The 27,963-nt window shown below is 44.0% G+C and overlaps 1 protein-coding gene and 1 long non-coding RNA gene across 2 annotated transcripts; both read left to right on the top strand.

Moving 5' to 3' along the window:
• Positions 1–77: 77 nt before the first annotated feature.
• Positions 78–22,493, top strand: LOC309478039. Its single transcript, XR_014198777.1, has 2 exons — positions 78–741; positions 21,324–22,493. It is a non-coding gene; the product is annotated as an uncharacterized lncRNA (long non-coding RNA).
• LOC309477839 (uncharacterized protein) lies at positions 1,246–3,817 on the top strand. The gene is made up of 2 exons (XM_082141291.1): positions 1,246–2,860; positions 2,906–3,817. Exons 1-2 carry the CDS (start codon positions 1,682–1,684, stop codon positions 3,680–3,682), a joined length of 1,956 nt encoding a protein of 651 aa, XP_081997417.1. The 5' UTR covers positions 1,246–1,681; the 3' UTR covers positions 3,683–3,817.
• Positions 22,494–27,963: the final 5,470 nt, after the last annotated feature.

Here is a 27,963-nt window from a genome sequence, read left to right as displayed (position 1 = left end):
AGAAGCTGCTCCTGAAAAAAAGCATCTGTACCAACTATTCGTGTTCCTGCTGCACCTCCAGAAGAAGAAGTGAGTGTAACGTTTTATTAACCTTTATATTAATCTTTGCAAATCGCTTGCACGCTTCACGATGAATATGGCTAAGGTTTACACTCAGGGTACATTACGGCAACAATATAATTCATAATCCCACGTTTATAATGAACAACGCGTTATGGTTATTGTGTTATTACAAACTGTGTACGCAGGTGTTAAAGTTAACGTGGTAACTCTACATTAAGCTTACTTTTGAAGATGGTTTATAATGGTGTCTGTTACTGATTAAGAAGTAATGTAAAAAAAAACACACACACAAAAAAACTGTTATAACTGCATGAAGATGAATGGTAACACAATAGAGGATGGATACCCGACCCGAGAGTTCGGACAGATATTTAGAAATTATGTTTGGGTTCGGGTCGGGTTCGGTCACATCAGCGCGATAAGGCATTGAACATTTTAAATTTAAAACCGCTTATTATGTAGGTAGCCAATGTGCCTGATACTTTCACTTGATGGTATTATAGGTAATATAATATAGGTATAGTATAATACCAAGGTATTCAGCGGGCCAAAACCCCGGCCGTTGGCCCTGAGGAGCCCAGACGAGGCCCGATCAAGCCCCGGGAGTGACAGTGGAAACACTGCTATAGACACCTAAGAGATAGCAGCACCTCTCCTCAACAACACACATTAAGTCAAGTCAAGTCAAGTCAAGTCAAGTTTATTTGTATAGCGCTTTTCACAATACAGATTGTATCAAAGCAGCTTCACAGTATTAAATTAAAATAATACAACAAAGTTTGTTTCAAGAGGAATTTATTGATTGATAAAATTAAATGAAATATCCCCAAAATATCCCCAACTGAGCAAGCCAAAGGCAACAGTGGCAAGGAACCGAAAAACTCCATCAAGTGACCTAATGGTGTCCTAAAACTCCATCAGGTGACCTAATGGAGAGAAAAAAACCTTGTGAGAACCCAGGCTCAGTCGGGGGCCAGTTCTCCTCTGGCATTTATGAGCTAGAGGCCGGATTGTAGTTTGAACTGTAGGATTATATGAATGCCTGGCTGAAGAGATGCGACTTTAATCTAGTTTTAAACTGGGAGAGCGAGTCTGAGCAACGAACAGTATCAGGAAGACTATTCCAGAGTTTTGGAGCCAAATGTGAAAATGCTCTCCCTCCTTTGGTGGTTCTGGATATCCTTGTCACAGTGTCTGTTTGTGTATCACTGGTGTTCACTAGAGGTCCTCGTCTCCATAGTGTCATCTCATTCATGAACTGCATTCCCCACAATCCTTGTCAGTACCAATCACTGTTCATTGCACTCAGCTGTTCCCTGTCATCATTGTACCCAGCTGTTCCCTGTTATTCATTGTTAGTTCTTGTTATATATACCCTGCCTGTATAGTGTTTGTCACGAAATCCTTGTATTATATCACGCCACTTCCATTCCCTGTGTTTCCTGTTTATGTTCGTGTTTCTTGGATTGATTATTTGGATTTTGACCTCTGCCTGGACTGGATACGATTTTGGATTTGCCCAATAAAATAATCTTTACTGCATTTGGATCTTCCCTTTTCCCTTTCCTTGGTGTGTGGATCGTGACAGAAGGAATCTGTCACTACAAGATCCAGCAGTATGGATTCTCGTGGGTTTTCCCCAACCACGAAGACAGAGGGGAGGCAGCAGAGGGGGAATTCGCCAGTTGAGGAGGTGCCTCCTCGAATGAACATTTTTCAGTGTCTGGCGTTATGGGCACGCCAGATGGAGGAGGCCATGGCGGTCAAGTCCCCTGAGCAGCCTTCCACATGGGACAGAGAGACTTTTAGGGGAACCCGTCTGGTCAAGTTTAGGGGAACTCGTGGGGGACGTAGGGGAGGAGATACTAGAGGTGAGCACCGACAGCATTCTCCAGTTCGGTCATTCTCTGACCATGGGCCGGTGAGGTTCAGCCCCGAGCGTCCTTCACTGCCAGTTCCGGTGGTCCCAGTTCCGGTGGTCTCGAGTCCGGTGGTCCGGAGGCGGAGGAGGAGGAAGACTTCCTGCCTCCCCAATGGCCCGGAGGCCGTCCCCTCCGAGCAGGCCGCTGTCGTCCCGGAGGCCGTCCCCTCCAGGCAGGCCGCTGTCGTCCCGGAGGCCATCCCCTCCGAGCAGCCCGCTGTCGTCCCGGAGGCCGTCCCCTCCGAGCAGCCCGCTGTCATCCCTGAGATCGTCTCGGAGCCGCCCACCATCAGTCCTGCCACGGCCAAGAGAGTGGTCTTCCTTTTTTATGCAGTGGCGGTACTGCTGGCGTGGAGGAAGCACAGGACGTCTACCGATCCAGAGACTGTTCCTGAGCCTGTGTCTTCGGACAAGATGGCCGTCGCCGAGCCTGTTCACGTCACGCCTGCCGAGCCTGGGTCTTCGGACAAGATGGCCGCCGCCGAGAGTGTTCACGTCACGTCTGCCGAGCCTGTGTCTTCCGACAAGATGGTCGCTGCCGAGCTTGTTCACGTCACGCCTGCCGAGCCACTGTCTTCGGACAAGATGACTGCCGCCGAGCCTGTTCACGTCACGCCTGCCGAGCCTGGGTCTTCGGACAAGATGGCCGCCGCCGAGAGTGTTCATGTCACGTCTGCCGGGCCTGTGTCTTCGGACAAGATGGCCGCCACAGAGACTGTTCACGTCACGTCTGCCGAGCCTGTGTCTTCGGACAAGATGGCCACCGCCGAGCCGGTGGTGTCTGTTCCGGAGCCGGTGGTGTCTGTTCCTGAGCCTGAGCCGGTGGTGTCTGTTCCTGAGCCTGAGCCGGTGGTGTCTGTTCCTGAGCCTGAGCCGGTGTCTGTTCCTGTGCCTGAGCCGGTGTCTGTGTCTGTTACTGAGCCGGTGTCTGTTGCTGTTCCTGAGCCGGTGCCTGTTCCTGAGCGGGTGCCTGTTTCTGTTCCGTGCCATGTGCCATGGCCGCCCGAGGGGTTGTCTCCACCATGGCCGCCTGAGGGGTCGTCTCCACCATGGCCGCCTGAAGTGTCGTCTCTGCCCTGGCCGCCCGATGGACTGTCTGCTCCGCCCTGGCCGCCTGAGTGGAAGTCTCCACCGTGGCCACCCGAGGGGTCGTCTCCACCATGGCCACCTGAAGGGTCGTCTCCGCCCTGGCCGCCAGATGGACTGTCTGCTCCGCCCTGGCAGCCTGAAGGGTCGTCTCCGCCCTGGCCACCCGATGGACTGTCTGCTCCGCCCTGGCCGCCTGAAGGGTCGTCTCCGTCCTGGCCGCCCGACGAGTCTGTTTTGCCCTGGCCGTCGGCTAAGCCGTCAACCATTGTCCTTGTTCCCCTTCATGGACCTGGCCCTCCATCCCTCCCCCTGATCCTCCACCATTCCACCTCCCGCCTGGACTCTTGTTTTGTCTGTTGTCACGTCTTGGAGCGTCTGGTAGCCGCTCCGTTGAGGGGGGGTTATGTCACAGTGTCTGTTTGTGTATCACTGGTGTTCACTAGAGGTCCTCGTCTCCATGGTGTCATCCCATTCATGAACTGCATTCCCCACAATCCTTGTCAGTACCAATCACTGTTCATTGCACTCAGCTGTTCCCTGTCATCATTGTACCCAGCTGTTCCCTGTTATTCATTGTTAGTTCTTGTTATATATACCCTGCCTGTATAGTGTTTGTCACGGATTCCTTGTATTATATCACGCCACTTCCGTTCCCTGTGTTTCCTGTTTATGTTCGTGTTTCTTGGATTGATTATTTGGATTTTGACCTCTGCCTGGACTGGATACGATTTTGGATTTGCCCAATAAAATAATTTTTACTGCATTTGGATCTTCCCTTTTCCCTTTCCTTGGTGTGTGGATCGTGACAATCCTAGGTATGACCAAAAGCCTTGAATTTAGTAATCTTAAAGAGCGCGATGGATTATAGGGCGATAGAAGATCCGTTAAATAGACTGGAGCTAAGCCGTTTAGGGCTTTATAAGTCAGTAGCAATACCTTGTAATTAATACGGAACTTTATAGTTAACCAATGCACTGATGATAAAATCGGTGTTATATGATCATATTTTCTTGATCTCGTAAGAACTCTAGCGGCGGCATTTTGGACTAACTGTAGCTTGTTTATTGAGGATGCAGGACAACCAGCTAATAAAGCATTACAGTAATCCAGTCTCGAGGTCATGAATGCATGAACTAACTTTTCTGCATCAGAAACTGATAGCATATTACGTAGCTTAGAAATGTTTCTAAGGTGGAAAAAGGCTGTTTTTGTAACATATGAAATATGATTTTCAAAAGACAGGTTGCAATCGAGTATAACACCCAGGTCTTTTACTGTAGAGGATAAAGTAACAGGACATCCTATGATGTTAAAGTTGTATTGTGCGAGGTTTTGTGGGCGGTTTTTTGAACCGATAAGTATTACCTCTGTCTTGTCTGGATTTAATAAAAGAAAATTACGCGTCATCCAATCTTTTATACAATCGGAATCTTAGCACTTGCGTCATAATCTTGAAGCACACACACCATGACACACACAGCGTCAACAACAGCTGAGCTCGCCATTTGCTTGGCTACCGTGCGAGTCTAATGGAAACTCACGCATGAATTTTCCTGCATTGAACTTGTTTTAGCGCCCGCCAAAGTGAATTTTTGTCCCGCCAAAGTCTTATTTGATCGGTGAGTAATGTAGATGAACGGCTGCGTTTGTGACAGGGCGCATGTTTTAACTAAAAGAACGACCAGAGAGAGAGAGAGCCGGTCGCGCGCGCGCACTCTCTGTGTAAACGACTTCACCGTCTCCAAACTAGGCGCTGTGTTGCTCTCTCTCCCTCGCACATATTAATCAAAATAAATCGACACGGTGGTAAAAGGTCGGAAGACCAAAGTTTCGTGTGGAGCATTCGGATATTTTTTTCCCCTGAATTATACTGCTGGGTGTGAATTGTGCTAAATAAGTTTCCTTATCTTCTCTGAAAAGCGTTCCGGACATTCAGCTGACATAAAACAACACTTTAATTAAACGAAATAAAACTATACAGTGATGAAATGTTTTCTATGTTGACAACTTGACACAAATCTTGGATGTCCATGTCCTAACTGCTGGGATAATCACACAACGCGCACGACACGTCCAATTCACGAACTAATAATGACTCCTTTGAACCGATTCATTTTAATGAATCGTTAAAACAACTGATCTTTCCAACAGTGAACTCAGGAGACGTCTGAATCGGTGTATAACTAATCAGTAACACTTTACAATAAGGTTCTATTTATTACATACATTATATAAAAAGTACAGTTTGCTAACTCAAGCTTAAACTTTAAAATAAATAAAACCACTTTTTTTTAAAAGCATTTTAAACATTTTTCCACACAGTGCTATCAAGAATCGATAAGAGAATCGTTAAAGAATTGGATCGATAATCAGAATCGTCAGTGGCATTATTATTGATAAAATCTTATCAAATCCCATCCCTATGTGAAGACAGTAAAATTATAATCAAACAATAAAGAACATACATGTTTTTTAATATTTTTTTTTTTTGAAGAGTAAAAATATGCTAACATGAGGTCTTATTGTGTCACTGTCAGTCTTGTTACATCAGTGCAAAACTAGGGTATGCAGATTAATTATTATTATTATACATCATTCATCAGCATGCATTGATTAATCCCATGGCATGTATAAAAAAAAAAAGTTAGTCTGCACTTTAGTTGGTATAGGATCTAATAAACATGTTGTTGTTTTAGATGAAGTGATAAGTTTATTTAACTCTTTTTGTTCTATAGTTGTAAAGCACTGTAATTGTTCTTGCGGGGTGATAATTGAAGCTGAATTATAAGGCGCGATTGAAGATTGAACGTTTACAATTGTGGTTCTGATGCTTTCTATTTTCTCAGTGAAGAAGTTCATGAAATCATTACTACTGAACTGTAACGGGATATTTTGTTCGGGTGACGTCTGTTTATTTGTTAGTCTAGCCACGGTGTTAAATAAAAACCTTGGATTGTTTTGGTTGTTTTCTATTAGTTTGCGGAGGTGCTCAGCCCTGGCCGCTTTTAGGGCCTTTTTATAACGTGACATACTGTCTTTCCACGCGATTCTAAAGACCTCTAAATTAGTTTGTTTCCATTTACGCTCTAAAATACGGGTTTCTCTCTTTAAAACATGCGTAGTATTGTTATACCATGGTGCTTTATTTTTCTCTCTGACCTTTTTTAATTTAATAGGTGCAACCACATCCAATGTTCTAGAGAGAATGGTGCTCATAGTGCTAGTTAGTTGTAACCCAGGTTATCAACAGCATTAACACGTGATCAAATGAGGTGAACATTTATTATATTGAGTATTTATTATTTATTATATTAAATGAACATTTATTGTCACTTATATGTTTTCACTTATAGTGGTACACTTAATTTCATGATTATCAAAATAGCCAAATAAAATAATTTTGTTTGGAAGACTGACCAATGAGAATTGAGAATGTTGAAAAGCGCATTTTTTCAGTTTCCGGATTTCGCACGCGGTTGGAGATTGCGCTCTCTCTAATCGGCAGCGCAGACGAGAGCAGGCGTGATTCGGATCTTTCCAGAAAGAATTAAGTATTTGTTTGATATAATTAGAAAAAATTGATTAAGATTGAAGTTATATGTATCCGGAGATGATGTGGCAGGAGGAGAAGTGAAGTTTGATTTGAAAGACTAAGAAGAAGTGATTGTCGTGTCGATTTATAATGTGTGACGCAGTTGCAGAGAAGCAGCTTTGCGCGCTCACATATCAAATAGTTGTTTGAGGAAACTCAGTAACGATCAAAAAAGATCTATAATCAGAATTTATTTTTACAAGAAGAGTTGAGCAAAGGAACGAGTTGTAAAAGAGTTCTTAAGACCTAAAAGGATTATATGTTCAAGTTCATCGGGTCTTGGTCAGGTTTTTTTTTTCCGTTTCTTTTTCTTTTTTCTCTTTTATTTTTCCTGATCTTATTTCTTCACCATCCTGTCGGAGTGCTCACTGTGAATCCCTGAGTCGATGCTACATTGAAAGCGATGCCTTCTGGATTGGAGTTCCTGGATTCCTGGATTTCGTTCTGACTCTTGTGCTCGCGGAGGGAGTCGGGACTGGCGAGCCGCACGGACCTAACAGCAAGTCGTGATTGCATGAACCTGAAATTATCATTGCCGATGGATAATGGATGGTAGGAAATTGAACTAACCGCACTCACATTTTTTTTCACCGTTCAATTGGAAGGATTCGATCACAGAGGAGAGACCGAGTAACGAAAAATACCATTGTCGAATAACAATTCACATTCACAAGGTTGTGAATATAACTGGAAAGACTGTGAGACAAACTCGTTTTGAAAACAGAGGTTAAATCCCTGTGAAGGGAATTTAATGTGATTTTCTTTTTGGGGTTTATTTTTATTTATTTTTTCTCTCTCTTTTTTTTGTATTAACTGTGTTGCTTGATCGAATGTGATTTGCTTTTATTTATTTTATTTTTCTATATTTTTTTTGTAAATTAGAAGCAAGGTATCAAACGAGGAATTTAACTCTAATAGATTATATTCTAAGTTAAGATTTTCAGCCATTAGGTGAATTCAGCGTTACTGGTGGTGCCTAAATTTGACTTGATGATTTTTTTTTTTTTTTTTTTTTATTCTTTAAAGAAACAATCAAAATTTGAGTGAAACCTAAAAGGGAACCAACAAAAGGTTAATGTATTAATTTACATAAACAGTGTTTAAAAGACATGTGATTATACTTACCTTTTGAGTCATTTAGGGTATAGGGTAAAAAGAGGTTTATAAAGAGTTTATTTATTTTTTTGTTTGAGAAGTACAAATTGTATATTTTTTTTCTTTCCTGTATTTTTTATTTTCTCTTATACATTCCAGTTATTCAGGTTTTTTTTTCTCTCAATGCAAAGCTAATACAATCAGTTAAATATTCTACCTTGTGTGAATGAGTCATTATTGTTGTGACATCCTTATTCTCATAGGCGAATTTAGTCTTCTGATCTGACTGGTCCATACTCAGACATTGTGTCTGAACCAAATTGAGTGAAGGGTTACAAAGTTGGCGAGAGCCAGCCAGGAGAATTTGGAGTGTCATACAACAATAGTGATTTCTCAGTGTGTGAAAACGGTATACAGAGCAGTTACGAACTATGGATATTGTGAGACGAGAGAAAGTGAGTGTTCGTGATGCCGTTCTAGTGAGCGGTATAACTCTATCTGAATCCGATCAAGATCTTGAGTCATGGCTCATGCGTTACGGTAGCATAAAGCGAACTTTGCTCATTGATAGTCCATCCTCTGAATTTCATCAGCAAGCGCTCATAGAGTTCCAACATAGCTCTGCTATGGATGCTCTGCGACATTTGTTGCCGTTACGAATCGTCAGTACCTCTAATGCAGACACCTTCTTTAATGTCTGTGCCTTGAGCAGTGTTTACTCGCAGACGACTGGGGGTGATGTCACTAGTAATTATCTGGAGGAACTGCAAGACATAGCGAGACTTAGCGGAAAACCCTTGCAGGTCGTAATTCAAGAGGAGCTAAGGAAGCTTAATGCTGCTAGTGCTTTCATTGAACCGTCACCCATGTCAAGTGAGGAAAATGATTGTCCTATTGTGGCTGATTCTCAAACTCGTCGGTTATCATCTCAGTCACAAAGAGTAGTTGAAGAGACAACTGCACCTTCATTGTCGGATAGCGTGCCTTTGTCAAATAGTCAACGAAGCAAAGATCAAAACCCGACCAAGACTAACGAGGCAAATGCGGTGCCCTCGTGTACTGCTCTGCCCATAGATGTACTAAGCCCCCCTAGTGTACAACGAGTTGTAGTTGAACATATTGTGCGAGCTTCTGATAACGTATCAACTCAGTATGTTCCTGTGCGCCTGAGGTCATTTTCAGGGAAAGTTCCCCGACCAGCTAACGAACCTGACTTTGATACCTGGAGGGCGAGCGTTGATTTTTTGCTTGATGACCCATCCATTTCTGACCTCTCTCGCACCAGGAAAATACTGGACAGCCTTTTGCCGCCAGCGGCTGATGTCGTAAAGCATGTTGGGCCGCAAGCATCTCCAGTGGTATATTTAAAGCTGTTAGAGTCTGTCTATGGGTCAGTTGAAGATGGCGATGAGTTATTTGCCAAATTTATGACACTGTTGCAAAACCAAGGAGAGAAACCCTCTAGCTACCTGCATCGGTTGCAAGTCATGCTGAGTGCGGCGGTGCGGAGGGAAGGCATTCCAGAAGCCGAGCGTGATCGCAGCTTATTAAAGCAGTTTTGTAGGGGGTGTTGGGATAACCGGTTGCTTGCAAATTTGCGTCTTGAAGAAAGAAAGCTTAACCCCCCTTCATTTGCTGAGTTAGTAGTGTCTGTTAGGACTGAGGAGGACAAGCAAACTTCCAAAGAGGAGCGCATGCAAAGCCATTTGGGGTTGAACAGACTCGGCTCACAACCTTTTAAGTCAAAAGCGACCGTGCATCAGTTATCCCCTAATGTTACTGAGTTAGGAGGTGAAGCATTTGCACAGGTAAAAAGACCAATGTCGGGCATTCAAACGCAGTTAACTCAGAAAATTTCAGGTTCTAAGAAGGGGCAGGATGATTGCCAGGAAGCTGTAGAGTTCTCGAAATTAAGAGCAGAAGTAAAAGAGTTGAGAGCACAAGTCCAGGCTATGGAGTTAGCTGTGCCTAAAAAACCATTGTACGCTGACTCAAGTACTTCAGAACTTGCAGAGCTGAGGAAACAAGTAGCTGCATTAAAAGCTCAAATGGTTACAATGGAAGCACCGACCAATCGAACACCTAACCAGTTAGGGTCCCGTGGAAACTTTGAAAAGTGGCCTAGACAGGTTGAGTCAAATGAGAGTGGGACAGGATTGCCCCGACCTCGTCCAGGGTATTGTTTTCGCTGCGGCGAAGATGGGCACATGGTTGCCAACTGTGAAAATGACCCAGACCCTTCCAAAGTGGCCAGGAAACGGTGTTTGTTGAGAGAGAAGCAAGCCCAATGGGACTTGCAGAACCAAGTAAAATCGCAGCAGGTAAACTCCAGGCCGTTTCTGCAGTAGGGCATGCAGAGAACGGCACTGAGTTTCAATGCCCTAAAAAGAGCAGGAAATCCTTTGACACGTGTTCAAAAGACAGAATGTCAGGAAGGTTGCCAAAAGGATTAGTTGGGACAAAGTGCACTGCCCAGTTGTGCATTGATGGAATACAGATGAATTGTTTATTGGACACTGGGTCCCAAGTGACCACGATTCCGTCCTCATTCCACAAGGCATATTTAGCAGATCATCCGGTGAAGCCGTTAGATGCCTTGTTGGAGGTAGAGGGGGCCAACGGGCAGTCTGTGCCCTATTTAGGGTATGTAGAACTAACTTTAACCTTTCCTAAAGAATTTTTGGGGTTAGAGGCCGAAATTGATACTCTAGCATTAGTGGTTCCTGACTTGGTGGGAGTGCAACAGATATTAGTGGGAACAAACTCTTTGGATACCTTGTATGATACGCATGCTCAAGGAGGAGATGTTGAGCTCAACCCAGCTTTCAATGGGTATCGAGCTGTGCTTAAGGTTCTGAGTGCCAGGCATAAGCAGAGATGTGCAGAGACCTTGGGGCATGTAACATTGGGTGGAGACAATGCTGAAACGGTGCCTGCGGGTGGTAGTGCAGTGTTTGATGGTGTTGTTTATCTGAATAGTTGCCTTTCAGAGAACTTAGCAGTCATTGGGCCTTCCGAGTTGTCTAACTTACCAGGTGGGTTAGTAATTGCCAGTGGTTTGCACACCCTGCCCAGCAAACGTTCCGTTCATGTGCCTGTGTTGGTTAGAAATGAAACCCATGCCGACATTGTGATTCCTTCTAAAACAGTGTTAGCTGAAATGTATTCTGTTCAGCAAGTGATAGAGGCTCCCCAGAAAACTGATTACTTACAAGCCCCAGCAGAATCACCAGAAACGCAGATACACATTGATTTTGGTGACTCACCTTTGCCGACAGAATGGAAGAGTCAAATCTCTGCCTTGCTGAGTGCGATGCCTGAAGTTTTCGCTTTGCATGATATGGATTATGGCCATACCGACAAGGTGAAACATCGCATTAGGCTCAGTGATGAGACCCCTTTCAAACACAGGCCCAGACCGATTCATCCTCACGACGTTAGTGCAGTCAGGAAACACTTACAGGAGTTGTTAGATGCTGGAGTGATTAGGGAGTCTGAATCTCCTTTCGCCTCTCCCATTGTAGTGGTAAGAAAAAAAGATAACTCTGTACGGCTCTGTATCGATTTCAGGAAGCTGAACACGCAGACCATTAAGGACGCCTATGCCCTTCCAAATCTTGAAGAGGCGTTTTCTGTGCTTACGGGCTCCAAATGGTTCTCCGTTCTCGACCTGAAATCTGGATATTATCAAATTGAGATGGACGAGCAGGATCAGAATCAGAATCAGAATCAGAATCAGAAAGAGCTTTATTGCCAAGTATGCTTGCGCATACGAGGAATTTGTCTTGGTGACAGTGGCTTCCAGTACACATACAATATAAAGTGACAAGACAAGTGACAAGTAACATAGGTATAAATAAAAAAATAGAAAAAAAAAAAAAAAAAAAAAAAAAAAAAAAAAAAAAAAAAAGATTATAAATGATAAATATATATAAAGTTATAAGGTGCTATAATGAAATGTCTGAGGGAAGTATTGCACATGTTTGTTCCACAGTAGGGGAACATTTAAGTGTTCATGAGGTAGATGGCCTGGGGAAAGAAACTTTTCCTGTGTCTGGTTGTTTTTGTGCTCGGTGCTCTGTAGCGTCGACCAGACGGTAACAGTTCAAACAGAAAGTGTGCTGGGTGTGACGGGTCCAGAGTGATTTTGCGAGCCCTTTTACTCACTCTGGATGAGTGCAGTACTTTGAGTGTGGGAAGGGTAGTGCCAGTGATTCGCTCAGCAGTCCGAACTATCCGCTGTAGTCTACGGAGGTCGGTTTTGGTAGCAGAGCCAAACCAGACGGTGATGGAAGTGCAGAGGATGGACTGGATGACAGCTGAGTAGAACTGTACGAGCAGCTCCTGTGGCAGGTTGAATTTCCTCAGCTGACGCAGGAAGTACAGTCTCTGTTGGGCTTTCTTCACAATAGAGTCTATGTGAGTGTCCCACTTCAGATCCTGAGAGATGGTGGTGCCCAGGAACCTGAATGACTCTACTGCAGTCACAGTGCTGTCCATGATGGTGAGTGAAGGGAGTGCAGGGGGGTTTCTCCTGAAGTCCACGATCATCTCCACTGTTTTGAGCGTGTTCAGCTCCAGGTTGTTATAACTGCACCAAAGAGCCAGCTGCTCCACCTCCTGTCTGTACGCAGACTCGTCCCCGTTCCGGATGAGTCCGATAACAGTAGTGTCGTCCGCAAACTTCAGGAGCTTGACAGAGGTGTCTTTAGAGGTGCAGTCATTTGTGTACAGGGAGAAGAGCAGTGGTGAGAGAACACATCCCTGTGGAGCACCGGTGCTGATGGTGCGGCTGTCGGACGTGATTTTGCCCATTCTGACTAGCTGTTGTCTGTCTGTCAGAAAGCTGGTGATCCATTGACAGATGGAGCTAGGGACAGAGAGCTGGGTCAGTTTGGTCTGGAGCAGTGATGGGACGATGGTGTTGAAGGCAGAACTAAAGTCCACGAACAGAATCCTTGCATAGGTCCCTGGTTTGTCCAGATGTTGTAGGGTGTAATGCAGTCCCATATTGACCACATCATCCACAGACCGGTTTGCTCTGTAGGCAAACTGCAGGGGGTCCAGCAAGGGTCCAGTGATGTCCTTCAGATATGCTAACACCAGTCTTTCGAATGACTTCATGGCCACAGATGTTAAGGCAACAGGTCTGTAGTCATTGAGTCCTGTGATCTTTGGTTTCTTCGGGATTGGGATGATGGTGGAGCGTTTAAAGCAGAAAGGGACTTTGCACTGCTCCAGTGATCTGTTGAAGATCAGTGAGAAGATAGAGGCCAGCTGGTCAGCGCAGGTTTTCAGACAGGCTGGTGAAACACCGTCTGGGCCTGGTGCTTTCCTTCTCTTCTGTTTCCTGAAGATCTGACGCACATTATCCTCACTGATCTGAAGTGCAGGGGGGGAGGGGAGGGGGATGGCTGGAGGTGTTGATGGCTGTGTAGAGAGATGGTCAGGGCGGGTATGGGGTGTCTGATCGGGGGTCTCAAATCTACAGTAAAAGACATTCAGCTCGTTCGCAAGATGCTTGTTGCTGTCGATGCTGGGGGATGGTGTCTTGTAGTTGGTAATGTCTTTCAGGCCTTTCCACACTGATGCAGGGTCGTTGGAGGAAAACTGGTTTTCCAGCTTTTTGGCATAGCTCTTCTTAGCCACTTCAATCTCCTTTGTCAATGTGTTCCTGGCCTGATTATACAAGATCCTATCCCCACTCCTGTAGGCATCTTCTTTGACCTGACGAAGCTGTCTGAGTTTTGGTGTGAACCATGGTTTATCATTGTTGAATGATAAGTAAGTCCTGGTAGGGATGCATAAATCCTCACAGAAACTGATGTATGATGTTACAGTCTCTGTGAGCTCGTCCAGATCGCTGGCAGCAGCTTCAAAAACACTCCAGTCAGTGCATTCAAAACAGGCTTGTAAGACCTGCTCTGTGTCGTTGGTCCATCTCTTTACAGTCCTTATTACTGGCTTAGCAGTTTTAAGTTTTTGCCTGTAAGTTGGTAGAAGATGAACCAGGCAGTGATCGGAAAGTCCTAGAGCTGCTCTGGCGACGGAGCGATATGCATCCTTTGTTGTGGTGTAGCAATGGTCCAAAATATTATTGTCTCTGGTGGGGCATGTAATGTGCTGTTTGAATTTAGGCAGTTCACGTGTGAGTTTTGCCTGATTAAAGTCTCCGAGAATGATAAGAACAGAGTCCGGGTGTTGTTGTTCTGTTTCTGTGATCAGATCAGCCAGCTGTTGCAGCGCCGTACTCACGTGTGCTTGCGGTGGAATGTAAACACTGATGAGAACGAGCGAGGAAAACTCCCGCGGCGAGTAGAACGGCTTACAGTTAATGAAAAGCACTTCCACATCAGGACAGCACATCTTCCTTAACACAGTTACATCAGTACACCACCTTCTGTTGATGTAAAAGCATGTCCCACCACCGCGCGTAGGATAAGGAAAAGACGGCCTTTGTGTGTCCCTTGGGGTTCTGGGAGTTTAATCGGATGCCCCAGGGTATAACGAATGCCCCAAGTACTTTTCAGCGCCTCATGGAACGTTGCATGGGAAGCTTGAATCGGAGTGAGGTTCTGGTCTTCATCGATGACCTGATTGTATTCTCAGAGACCCTTGAGGAGCATGAACGCCGTCTACTACAAGTCCTTAACCGATTGAAAGAGTATGGCTTAAAACTTTCTCCCGACAAGTGCAAATTTTTTCAGACATCTGTACGGTATCTGGGTCATGTTTTGTCCCAACATGGTGTGAGTACTGACCCAAGTAAAATAGAAGCCGTAAAAACCTGGCCAAGACCACAAAATCTTAGAGAGTTGAAATCCTTTTTAGGATTTGCCGGGTATTACCGGAGATTCGTACAGGATTTTTCCAAAATTGTTAGACCCCTTAATGATCTCACAGCCGGGTATCCCCCAGTTAGGAGGAGAACAAAGTGTAAGCCAGTAAATCGGCCCTACTTCAACCCAAAAGAGCCGATAGGGGATAGATGGACCGTTGAATGCCAACAAGCGTTTGAAACCACTGTGAGTAAATTGACAACTGCTCCAATTCTGGGTTATGCCGATCCCAGGCTACCTTATCTATTGCATACTGATGCCAGCACCACCGGGCTTGGTGCTGCTTTGTATCAAGAGCAGGAGAGACAGCTAAGGGTCATCGCGTATGCCAGTCGGGGTTTGACTCGTAGTGAAGCGAAGTATCCAGCTCATAAGCTGGAGTTTTTAGCGCTTAAGTGGGCGGTTACTGTTAAGTTTAGTGACTATTTGTATGGGAGCGAATTCACAGTAGTGACTGATAGTAATCCCTTAACATATGTCCTAACTTCAGCCAAACTCGATGCCACAAGCTACCGGTGGTTGTCCAGTCTGTCCACCTTCAACTTCAAAATCCAGTATCGAGCCGGTACACAGAATCAGGACGCAGACGGATTGTCTCGACGTCCAAATGGTCAGCTCAGGGATGATTTGGAGTCCCAGAAGGAATGGGAGCGCATAAAGCAGTTCACTTTAAACCATCTAGGTGAGGCTGAACAGGGACAGCAGGTTATGTTTCCTGAGGTGGTGAGGGCTATATGTGAGAGGAATCAGATTTACCAACCTTCTCCTGTAGCCTTGGTTGAGTCCTTAGCTGTGACTGCAGATGTATTACCACAGGCATTTATGGATGAGTGTGACCATGGCCTACCTGCCATTCCTAGATTGTCTGAGGATGATTTGATGCGTAGACAAAGGGAGGACCCTGAAATTAGGGAGGTCATTGAATATCTAGAGTCTAATGAAAAACCACCCAGAGTGAAAGGGAAGCCATTGGAAATGGTTTTGTGGCTAAAGGAATGGAATAAGTTTGAAATGAGAAATGGGTTGTTGTATCGGAAGCGCCTGGACCAAGAAAAAGTACAAAGACAACTAGCATTGCCTAAAGATCTCAGGGAGATGGTACTTACCTGTTTGCACGATGATATGGGCCACCTAGGCGTGGAAAGGACCCTTGATCTTCTTCGTTCCCGGTTTTATTGGCCCCGAATGGCCAATGCTGTAGAAAGGAAAATCAGAACTTGCGAGCGTTGTGTCAGAAGAAAGTCTCCTGTGCAGAGGGCTGCTCCATTGGTAAACATACAGACCAGCAGACCATTAGAGCTGGTCTGTATGGACTTCCTGTCAGTAGAACCCGACAGCAGCAACACTAAAGACATTCTGGTCATCACTGACCACTTTACGAAGTACGCGGTCGCCATTCCTACGCGAAACCAGAAAGCTCAGACGGTTGCTAAGTGCCTCTGGGACCATTTTTTGGTACATTATGGTTTCCCAGAGAGGCTACATAGCGACCAAGGGCCAGATTTTGAGTCCCATACCATCCGGGAATTGTGTAAGATCGCTGGCATTCGCAAAGTAAGAACGACGCCATACCATCCTAGGGGAAACCCCGTAGAGCGTTTTAATAGAACTTTGCTGCAGATGCTGGGTACTCTACAGAACAAACAGAAAGCTCACTGGAAAGAGTATGTCAAACCGCTAGTGCACGCGTACAATTGCACCAGAAACGATGTTACCGGCTACTCCCCCTATGAGCTCATGTTTGGAAGGCAGCCTCGTTTGCCGCTGGACATTGCTTTTGGCATCCTGAATGAAGAATCTGGTCAATCTCACTCAAAGTATGTAACCTCTTTAAAGAGTAGGCTAGAAGAAAGCTACAAATTGGCTTCCGAAAACAGCATGAAAGTAGCTGAACGGAATAAAAAGAGGTTTGACAGAAATGTTGTCGCTTCCAGTTTGGAAGTGGGTGATAGGGTTTTAGTTAGGAATGTCCGTTTGAGAGGCAAGCAGAAATTGGCAGACAAATGGGAATCAGATGTATACATTGTGTTAAAGAAAGCACAAGATGTTCCTGTGTATACTGTTTGTCCTGAAGGGAAAGAGGGTCCTGTCCGTACTCTGCACCGAGACCTGCTCTTACCTTGTGGGTTCTTACCTGGTGTTGAGGCAGACGAGACAATCTTACCCAAAGTGCGTCAAAGATTTCGAGCAAGGGTTCAGCTGGGTACGGAAAATGCTGGTGAGGCAGGAAATTCAAACGATGAGGAAAATTCTGAGAATGAGTCACCTGATTATTTTGTACCCAGAGAATTAGAAGTCGTTACACGTTACATCCCACCTGAGAGTTCTTCCTATCATTTGAGGAGTCCCTCAATCACAGACACAGTTAAAGCTGATGTAGCAAATACCAGCCAGACAAATGTTGATCCCTTGGAAGAAAAACAGTTTGAGGTTAGTGAGGTAAAAGAACAAGTGTGTGAAGTGAATGAGAACTTACCTGTGAGTGATGGAATGGAATCTGAAAATATGGGAGTTGATCCTGGAGAATGTAGAGCAGACGACACTGTGTTAGTGTCTGGGGAGGAGGATTGTAGTAACTTTGAGTTAGTGAATGAGTCCCTGGAGGATGTAGTGCTGAATCCAGTTGAAGAACTGAGGGTTGTTCAGGATGAGAGTAATGGTCCTAGACCTGAGATGGTCTCTAAAGAAAGTATGTTAAGCGAAGGGGTGACAGAGAAAGAAGACCCACACTCTGATAGTTTTAGACGTTCTGCAAGGCAGACCCGACCACCAAAGAAATTTCACTATCCTCATTTAGGGAATCCTTTAATTTCAGTGGTTCAGTCCTTATTACAAGGACTAAGTACTGCTTTTGCTCAGTCCGAAGAAAATTCAGATTTGTTTTGGAATAAAGGTGACATGGTACCGGGCGACCCTTTGTCAGTATTGACAGCACAGCCATATGCATGCCCGAGGACGTGCATAAGATCAAAGGGGGAGGGTGTAACCCAGGTTATCAACAGCATTAACACGTGATCAAATGAGGTGAACATTTATTATATTGAGTATTTATTATTTATTATATTAAATGAACATTTATTGTCACTTATATGTTTTCACTTATAGTGGTACACTTAATTTCATGATTATCAAAATAGCCAAATAAAATAATTTTGTTTGGAAGACTGACCAATGAGAATTGAGAATGTTGAAAAGCGCATTTTTTCAGTTTCCGGATTTCGCACGCGGTTGGAGATTGCGCTCTCTCTAATCGGCAGCGCAGACGAGAGCAGGCGTGATTCGGATCTTTCCAGAAAGAATTAAGTATTTGTTTGATATAATTAGAAAAAATTGATTAAGATTGAAGTTATATGTATCCGGAGATGATGTGGCAGGAGGAGAAGTGAAGTTTGATTTGAAAGACTAAGAAGAAGTGATTGTCGTGTCGATTTATAATGTGTGACGCAGTTGCAGAGAAGCAGCTTTGCGCGCTCACATATCAAATAGTTGTTTGAGGAAACTCAGTAACGATCAAAAAAGATCTATAATCAGAATTTATTTTTACAAGAAGAGTTGAGCAAAGGAACGAGTTGTAAAAGAGTTCTTAAGACCTAAAAGGATTATATGTTCAAGTTCATCGGGTCTTGGTCAGGTTTTTTTTTTCCGTTTCTTTTTCTTTTTTCTCTTTTATTTTTCCTGATCTTATTTCTTCACCATCCTGTCGGAGTGCTCACTGTGAATCCCTGAGTCGATGCTACATTGAAAGCGATGCCTTCTGGATTGGAGTTCCTGGATTCCTGGATTTCGTTCTGACTCTTGTGCTCGCGGAGGGAGTCGGGACTGGCGAGCCGCACGGACCTAACAGCAAGTCGTGATTGCATGAACCTGAAATTATCATTGCCGATGGATAATGGATGGTAGGAAATTGAACTAACCGCACTCACATTTTTTTTCACCGTTCAATTGGAAGGATTCGATCACAGAGGAGAGACCGAGTAACGAACAATACCATTGTCGAATAACAATTCACATTCACAAGGTTGTGAATATAACTGGAAAGACTGTGAGACAAACTCGTTTTGAAAACAGAGGTTAAATCCCTGTGAAGGGAATTTAATGTGATTTTCTTTTTGGGGTTTATTTTTATTTATTTTTTCTCTCTCTTTTTTTTGTATTAACTGTGTTGCTTGATCGAATGTGATTTGCTTTTATTTATTTTATTTTTCTATATTTTTTTTGTAAATTAGAAGCAAGGTATCAAACGAGGAATTTAACTCTAATAGATTATATTCTAAGTTAAGATTTTCAGCCATTAGGTGAATTCAGCGTTACTGGTGGTGCCTAAATTTGACTTGATGATTATTTTTATTTTTATTTTTTATTCTTTAAAGAAACAATCAAAATTTGAGTGAAACCTAAAAGGGAACCAACAAAAGGTTAATGTATTAATTTACATAAACAGTGTTTAAAAGACATGTGATTATACTTACCTTTTGAGTCATTTAGGGTATAGGGTAAAAAGAGGTTTATAAAGAGTTTATTTATTTTTTTGTTTGAGAAGTACAAATTGTATATTTTTTTTCTTTCCTGTATTTTTTATTTTCTCTTATACATTCCAGTTATTCAGGTTTTTTTTTCTCTCAACGCAAAGCTAATACAATCAGTTAAATATTCTACCTTGTGTGAATGAGTCATTATTGTTGTGACATCCTTATTCTCATAGGCGAATTTAGTCTTCTGATCTGACTGGTCCATACTCAGACATTGTGTCTGAACCAAATTGAGTGAAGGGTTACATAGTTCTTCTAGTTCATCTGTTTGTTTGGGTTCAGGCAGCAGCTGAGACAGATTAGATAAGCAATTTGAGAAATGATCTTTGGTGGATGGGAGGATTGTTCTGCCTGGTTGATAACGCGACGCCGCATGACATATTACAGCAGTACGTAATATGCAAGTTACCATGTAGTGATCAGTGATTTCATCACTTTGTGGAATGATATCTATATCGGTTGGATCGGTTCCATGTGATATAATTAAATCGAGTGTATGATTAAGACGATGTGTTGGTCCGGCTTGACCCCAAATGAATTTAATAAATCTGTAAACGCAGCTCCTAACGCATCATTTGGATTATCTACGTGTATGTTAAAATCTCCAACAATTAATGCTTTATCGACATTGACTAATAGGTCTGAGAGAAAATCTGCAAACTCTTTTAGGAAATCAGCGTAAGGCCCTGGTGGTCTATATACGGTAGCCAAGGCTAGAGATAATAGGGATGTTTTTCTAACATCTAAGAGCGTAACATTTAGTACAAGTACTTCAAATGAAATAAACTTATAACCTGTTTTCTGAGTAACATTTAGAATATCTCTATAAATAGTTGCAACACCTCCGCCACGACCAATCAGACGGGGCTCATGCTTATAACAGTATCCAGGAGGAGTAGACTCATTAATACCGAAATAATCATTTGGTTTAAGCCAGGTTTCAGTAAGGCAAAGTACATCGAAGCTATTATCTGTGACTATTTCATTTACAATAACTGCCTTAGGTGTGAGTGATCTAATGTTTAGAAGACCTAGCTTTAGAAATAGTTTTTGTTTACTAATAGCAACATTTTCTGTTTTAATAACAATTAGATTTTTCCTAGATCCTGCAGTAGATTTATTATTTGATCTCACTAAACGAGGAATAGACACGGTTTCTATGCAATGTTCTACACTAGTATTTATATCAGTTGAATTGGTGCAGCAGAGACTATGATTTGGACTTTTGGTTACTAGTCAAAGGGTATTTAACATTTTGGAGATGTTATCTGACAGAAGATCCGCTCCGAATCTGCTTGGGTGTAAACCATCAGCACGGAAAAGCCTAGGACGCTCCCAAAACAGATTCCAATTATTTACAAAGAGCAGTTTCTGCTCATTGCACCATGACATTAACCATTCATTTAGCGCAAATAATCTGCTGAACTTTTCATGCCCTAGTCGGTACGTGGGAAGCGGTCCTGACACAATGATCGTTGTTTTAGGCGATGTGCTGCGTACCGTATCGAATAGATTCCTGAAGTCTTTCTTCAGAATCTCCGTCTGGCGCAGCCTGATGTCGTTCACTCCCGCGTGCAGGACCACAGTTCCGACGCGCTCGTCACCGTTCAGGATCTCGGGAACGCGAGCAGCGATTTCAGAAACACGAGCACCAGGAAAGCAGTGACTTTGCACCTTACTTTTACCTAACGTAGCGTGCACGTGCCGAACGATGGAATCGCCGATGATCACAGCATCGCGTTCTGTTTCGCGTAGAGGGGAGAAGCGGTTTTGTGTGGATAACTCGAAAACCGGGAGGGTCGGAGAAAGTCTTGGTCTAAACCTGACTCGCGTCTTCCGCTGCGGAACCACCCAGGCTTCGTGGTGGCGTGTTGGAGCCGGAGTGAACGAGACCATGGCTGATTGCGACCGATGCTGAGGAACGCACGGAGTAGACGCGGTCGGAGTCAGCGGGTTAGTAACATTAAACACTGATTTGTGTGCATCGGCGCGTGATGTTTCAAGAGCCAAACACCGGTCTCTCAGCTCGGCCTGTCTCAATAAAAGGTTGTGGATCTGTTTCTCAACAGCTTCCAGCTCAGACTGCAGTGCGTGCAGCTCAAATGTGTCCTCACCTGCACCAAACGGTAGACTACTTACATCTGATATATTCGCCATTTTAACAGATGGACATTATATATATTACATTATCTGAGTTAAAATGTACTTTTTTCATTTTAGAAATGACAAATATCTGGTTCTAACTTTGATAGTTTCAACTTTTGAAAATGCTGGAGATACAACTTTTCTTTTAACTGGAAGATGAAAATAATCTTTGGTAATAAGTGATCTCAAAACCTTGTTTTTACATTTATCATCCAAGAAATTATACTCATCAATAAACATAGGAATATCTGCATGTGAAAATCAGATAACTTAAAAACAGTTTTAATGGGTCAAAATCACATCTTAAAAGAAAAGAAATTCCTCCTGTCCTTTGGAAAAGACGAAAAGGAAGACTAAACCATAAAGACTGTTCATTTTTTACAAATGTTTGTAACCATCTTGACTTAATAACTTCATTCATTGCCCCAAATTCGATTACATTCATATTTCATTCATACATTCAGGGGGAGGGGATTCACCGCTCTACAGTAATTTGAAAGTGATTGCAGTTCCAGTTTTGGCCACAATCTTACATACGGTTCCTTTAAATTTCCAATATTTTTGTCTAAATATTATTCCTGTGTCAGGCATTAGTGTGACAGTAACAATACAGTGATCAGTAGTAGGAGCTGCAGAAATTTCAGCTTGTGAAACATATTTTAAGAGTTCCTGTGTTATTAACCAAAAATCTATTCTTGATTTACAGCTCCCATTAGGTCTAATCCATGAATATTGTTTTATACTTCATGGTTAACATGTCTCCAAATGTCTATTAGGGAATTATTAATACAAAAATGAATAATATTTTGATTTTATTCGTAGTCAACATCTATCCATACATTCATCTGGGACACAATTAAAGTCTCCGCCCACTAAGATATTATCAGATGGGAAAAGTGCTTTCAATTCACTGATAGTGTCTGAAATTTGTTCCAGAAATATTTTGTTCCTAGATTGTCCATTATAACCATAAACATTTAAAAGAATCAGTGGAGATCCTTCAACAATCAAAACCGCAGCAACTCAGTGTCCATCTTTGTCTCTCTTAACTTGAACAACTTCTCCGGGGCAGTTATTTAAGCATATGGCTACACCAGCAGATCTATTAGTTCCATGGCTAAACAAAATAGTGTCCCCCCATTGGTTTCTCCAAAAAGTTGAGTCTTCTGCACTGGAATGAGTCTCTTGCAAAAAAATGCACTGTGCCTGTTGCCTGTTGCCTCTTGCAAAATAAAAATATAGCCTTTCTCTTAATACCGTCTTTGTAACGGTCACCAGCTGGAGTGCCCTTGAGAACCACCAGAGGGCACTCCACACCAGACTCTCCTATTCACTCACTAACTACATTTCCCATAACTCACTGCCCGGACTCATCTCTGATTGCATTCACCTGTGTCTCTTCACCTGTGTCTCATCACCCTGTTAGTCTCAACCTATTTATACCATGTTCACTCATTCACACACTGCGAAGTTTTGTTTGTGTTACACTGCATCTCTGAGCGTTTTTCCCTGGTTTTATTGTTTCTTGGTTTTTTGGATATCTTGCCTTGTTCCCTGGATTACTCTCTTGCCTCTGGTCCCTGCCTGTTTTGTTGGTTTGTTTATTTGTTTGTTTGGACTGCTTACCTGTGTTTCGACCATTGCCTGTTTATTGGATTTCGTCTTTGGATTACCCCTCATTAAAGCTGCATTTGGATCTCTACCTTCGTGTCTCGGAGCAGTTCGTAACAGAAAACTTCGCCAAACCTAGATCCAGCAGCCATGCCTACCTGGAGTCCTGATGTCCAGATCCTCCGTCTTTGCCAAGAGAATTGCGCCATCGAGGATTATGTCGCAGAATTCCTCGAGCTGGCACATCTTGCACAAATGAGCACCCAGTGCTTGATGATCTTCTTCCGCGGGGGATTATCGGAACCACTCCGGTCACTGATGCCCGAACCTGATCCGCTCGGGTCTTTAGAAAGGTACGTTGACCTGGCCCTGTTGTGGAGCGGTTCCTTGTTTACTGTGGGCGAGGAGGAGAAGAAGCTCCCTGAACCCGCAGTGTCCTCTCAGACCGTGCTCCACGTCTTGCCAGCAATCAGGCCAGCCACCAGATCGGTCTATGGCCGTACAGGACCGATCTCCAGCGTGGCCGATCCTCCGTTAATGTCTGCACGTGCTGCCAGGAAGGCCGTCACGTCCAGTCCAGCCGAGCCTGCACTTCACGCCAGTCCAGCCGAGCCCGCACTTCACGCCAAATCTGCCGAAGCCAAGGCAGTATGCGTCATGCCCGCCGCCCCTGAGACTGAGAGCGTCATGCCCGCCGCGCCTGAGACAGCAAGCGACATGCCCGCCAAGCTAGAGCCTTCACCGCTGGTCCTGTCCAGCTCAGAGCCCTCTTCACCGCTGGTCTCGTCCAGCACAGAGCCTTCTTCATTGCCGCTGGTCCTGTCCAGCCCAGAGCCCTCTTCGCCGCTGGTCCTGTCCAGCTCAGAGCCCTCTTCATCGCTGGTCCTAACCAGCTCAGAATCCTCTTCGCCGCTGGTCCTACCCAGCTCAAAGCCCTCGCTGCTGGTCCCGTCAAGCTCAGAGCGTGCTGATCCTGATCCAGAGACTGTTCACCTCACTTATGCCGAGCCAGAGACTGTTCTCGTCACTTCTGCCGAGCCAGAGCCAGAGCTTCACGTCAGTCCTGCCGAGCCAGAGCTTCACGTCAGTCCTGCCGAGCCAGAGCCAGAGCTCCACGTCAGTCCTGCCGAACCAGAGCCAGAGCTTCACGTCAGTCCTGCCGAGCCAGAGCCAGAGCTTCACGTCAGTCCTGCCGAGCCAGAGCTTCACGTCAGTCCTGCCGAGCCAGAGCCAGAGCTTCACGTCAGTCCTGCCGAGCCAGAGCCAGAGCTTCACTTCAGTCCTGCCGAGCCAGAGCCAGAGTTTCACGTCAGTCCTGCCGAGCCAGAGCCAGAGCTTCACGTCAGTCCTGCCGAGTCAGAGCTTCACGTCACGTCCGCCCATCCAGAGTCTCGTCCAGCCGAGACTGAATCTGTTCCTGAGCCTGAATCTGATCCTGAGCCTGAGCCTGAATCGGTTCCTCTTCCTCTTTCTACGCCTGTGTCTTCGGACAAGATGGCCGACTCCACGCCTGTGTCTTCGGACAAGATGGCCGAAACCACGCCTGTGTCTTCGGACAAGATGGCCGAAACCACGCCTGTGTCTTCGGACAAAATGGCCGAAACCACGCCTGTGTCTTCGGACAAGATGGCCGAAACCACGCCTGTGTCTTCGGACAAGATGGCCGACTCCACGCCTGTGTCTTCGGACAAGATGGCCGAAACCACGCCTGTGCCTTTGGACAAGTTGGCCACCGCCGAACCAGTGTCTCCGGACAAGATGGTCTCCGCTGAGCCGGTGTCTGGTCCTGAGCCAGTGTCTGTTCCTGTCCCTGTGTCTGTTCCTGTTCCTGAGCCGGTGTCTGTTCCTGTGCCATGGTCGCCTGGAAGGTCGTCTCCTCCCTGGCCGCCTGAAGGCTCGTCTCCACCCTGGTCGCCTGCACAGCCTGCTCCGCCTGCTCCGCCCTGGTCGCCTGCTCCGCCCTGGTCGCCTGCACAGCCTGCTCCGCCCTGGTCGCCTGCACAGCCTGCTCCGCCCTGGTCGCCTGCACAGCCTGCTCCGCCCTGGTCGCCTGCACAGCCTGCTCCGCCCTGGTCGCCTGCACAGCCTGCTCCGCCCTGGTCGCCTGCAGAGCCTGCTCCGCCCTGGCCTTCCGCCCTGCCGGAGTCTTCAGGTCCTCTTCCGCTGCACGGGCCTGGCCCGCCATCCCGCCCCCAGGTCCGCCATCCCGCCCCCAGGTCCGCCTCCGCTCCACCTCCCTCCTGGAGAATTTTGAGCGTCTGGAATCCGCTCCTTAAAGGGGGGGCTATGTAACGGTCACCAGCTGGAGTGCCCTTGAGAACCACCAGAGGGCACTCCACACCAGACTCTCCTATTCACTCACTAACTACATTTCCCATAACTCACTGCCCGGACTCATCTCTGATTGCATTCACCTGTGTCTCTTCACCTGTGTCTCATCACCCTGTTAGTCTCAACCTATTTATACCATGTTCACTCATTCACACACTGCGAAGTTTTGTTTGTGTTACACTGCATCTCTGAGCGTTTTTCCCTGGTTTTATTGTTTCTTGGTTTTTTGGATATCTTGCCTTGTTCCCTGGATTACTCTCTTGCCTCTGGTCCCTGCCTGTTTTGTTGGTTTGTTTATTTGTTTGTTTGGACTGCTTACCTGTGTTTCGACCATTGCCTGTTTATTGGATTTCGTCTTTGGATTACCCCTCATTAAAGCTGCATTTGGATCTCTACCTTCGTGTCTCGGAGCAGTTCGTAACAGTCTTTAAGCCCCCTGGTATTTAACGAATTAAAAGAAAACTTAGAACAAAATGTAAACATAGTATTCTCCAATTAGCTAGAAACAAGCTAACAATAACACACCGCAATAAATGTGTGGAAAAAAGTTACGTTACATAGGTCCCTCGAAACATAACTTCATGTGTCTCATTTGTTCACATTAATAAATCCCAGCAACTACATTTTATGGGAAAATCTGGACATTTTCTATGAACCCAAAAGGCCGTCGAAAGTAAGCTCTCTTCTTATGATCTCTTGCCTCTTTAATCTTTGGCCACAACAGCTCCCGCGCCATCTTGTCTTCCTTGGTTAGATCCTCTGCAAACCGAATGCCAGCCTGTTTGCATACATTGCATTCTTTGGAAAGTTTCCAGATTACATTTCTGCACTGTCGTTTAACGAACTGGACGATGACTTGTCTCGTACGACTCTGCTCCTTTCTTTTCAGTTAATTTAATAAACTTTCAAATTTAGTTCTTTATTGACTCTTATTGAATATGCAATAATTTCTGTTTATAAATAATGATTGTAACATGAAGTTTTTTATATTAATCTATAAAAAATGTCTAAAAAACTGTAGTCTTGTAACTATAGTTCATCATTGTAATATTATTTATTGATTATATCTGCGACCCTACAGAAGATATCAGTTCTGAGAATGGATGGATTGTATTTCTTTCTTAGCTAAAATACAGTATTTAATAATAAAGTATTATTAATAATTGTATGTGGCTATCTGTCATTTAAGGTGTATGTAAATGTAATGTCTGTTCTTTACTTGTTGGATATTAAATAATTAAGATATTTTCATTTAAGGGGACCTGTCCATCTTTAAACATCTTGAGAGAAGCAATCAAACATCATCAATCAAGAGCAGCTGTGTGAGCCTCAGAAGATGTCTTTAACACAAAAATGTGTACAAACATTTAAAAGTGGACTGTCCAAATCTGCTGTTTTCACCTCTATTCCGCTGAGTATTTTGTTAGTTCCATTGGAGGGGCTTTTTGATGACCAATTTTCATGCCCATGCGATGTTAAGCTGAATGCAGACGTATCAAAATGGATCTTCGCTGCACCTTTCTTTTTCTTTTTCTCTCTAATGTGTCTAGTTTTACAGCCATTTAAACGTATACCCCAACTTTGCAATAACTCTTCCTTTAGCGAATGTTGGTTAAATTGCAAAAAATGCTGTTCCTTTAGCGAATGTTGGTTAAATTGCATAAAATGCTGTCCCTTTAGCGAAGGTAGTTTAAATGGCATAAAATGCTGTTCCTTTAGCGAATGTTGTTTAAATTGCATAAAATGCTGTCCCTTTAGCGAAGGTTGTTTAAATTGCATAAAATGCTGTCCCTTTAGCGAAGGTAGTTTAAATGGCATAAAATGCTGTTCCTTTAGCGAATGTTGTTTAAATTGCATAAAATGCTGTCCCTTTAGCGAAGGTAGTTTAAATGGCATAAAATGCTGTTCCTTTAGCGAATGTTGTTTAAATTGCATAAAATGCTGTCCCTTTAGCGAATGTTGTTTAAATGGCATAAAATGCTGTTCCTTTAGCGAAGGTTGTTTAAATTGCAAAAAATGCTGTCCCTTTAGCGAATGTTGTTTAAATTGCATAAAATGCTGTCCCTTTAGCGAATGTTGTTTAAATTGCATAAAATGCTGTCCCTTTAGCGAATGTTGTTTAAATTGCATAAAATGCTGTTCCTTTAGCGAAGGTTGTTTAAATTGCAAAAAATGCTGTTCCTTTAGCGAATTTTTTTTAAATTGCAAAAAATGCTGTTCCATTCATAAATTTTTCAAGTTGAAAGAGTTAATATTTTGCCTGATTCCACCATTTGTGTGGATCATCCTTCTGCTCCTTGATGGTAATTATGCTGCCTGTCGGGACACATACTGGAATGGAGTGTATGTTTCTGAGGATGAGCATCATCTGAAATGGTGTAAACCCACTGAATCGATCCCAGGAAGAATCGAGACCGAACTACGAGAACTGACTTTGAGCTTTGTTTCCAGTTCACAGGTATGCTGTATACTGCAATTTTTTTAATTAATTTTTTAATATTCAGAAATGTTATAGGTTATGTAAGAAAACACCCTGTATTTGGCCCTTAAGCAAGACTATACGGCTTCACAGTCATTATCCCTGTAATAACACTTTGGATAAAAGTATCTTCTGAATGACAGTTGACAATAAAAATGGTTATTGTATTAATTAACTGACTGACTGTTTTTATTTCCACAGAGAGACGGTTGTATTCTGCTCCTGGTATTGAGCTTATTTATAATACTTACTGCAGTTATCAGTGGATG

Source organism: Leuciscus leuciscus, assembly GCF_965113295.1.
Source record: "Leuciscus leuciscus genome assembly, chromosome: 16".
Taxonomy (NCBI): domain Eukaryota; kingdom Metazoa; phylum Chordata; class Actinopteri; order Cypriniformes; family Leuciscidae; genus Leuciscus; species Leuciscus leuciscus.
Note: the sequence above shows the minus strand (reverse complement) of the source record. Positions and strands in the feature narration are given on the sequence as shown.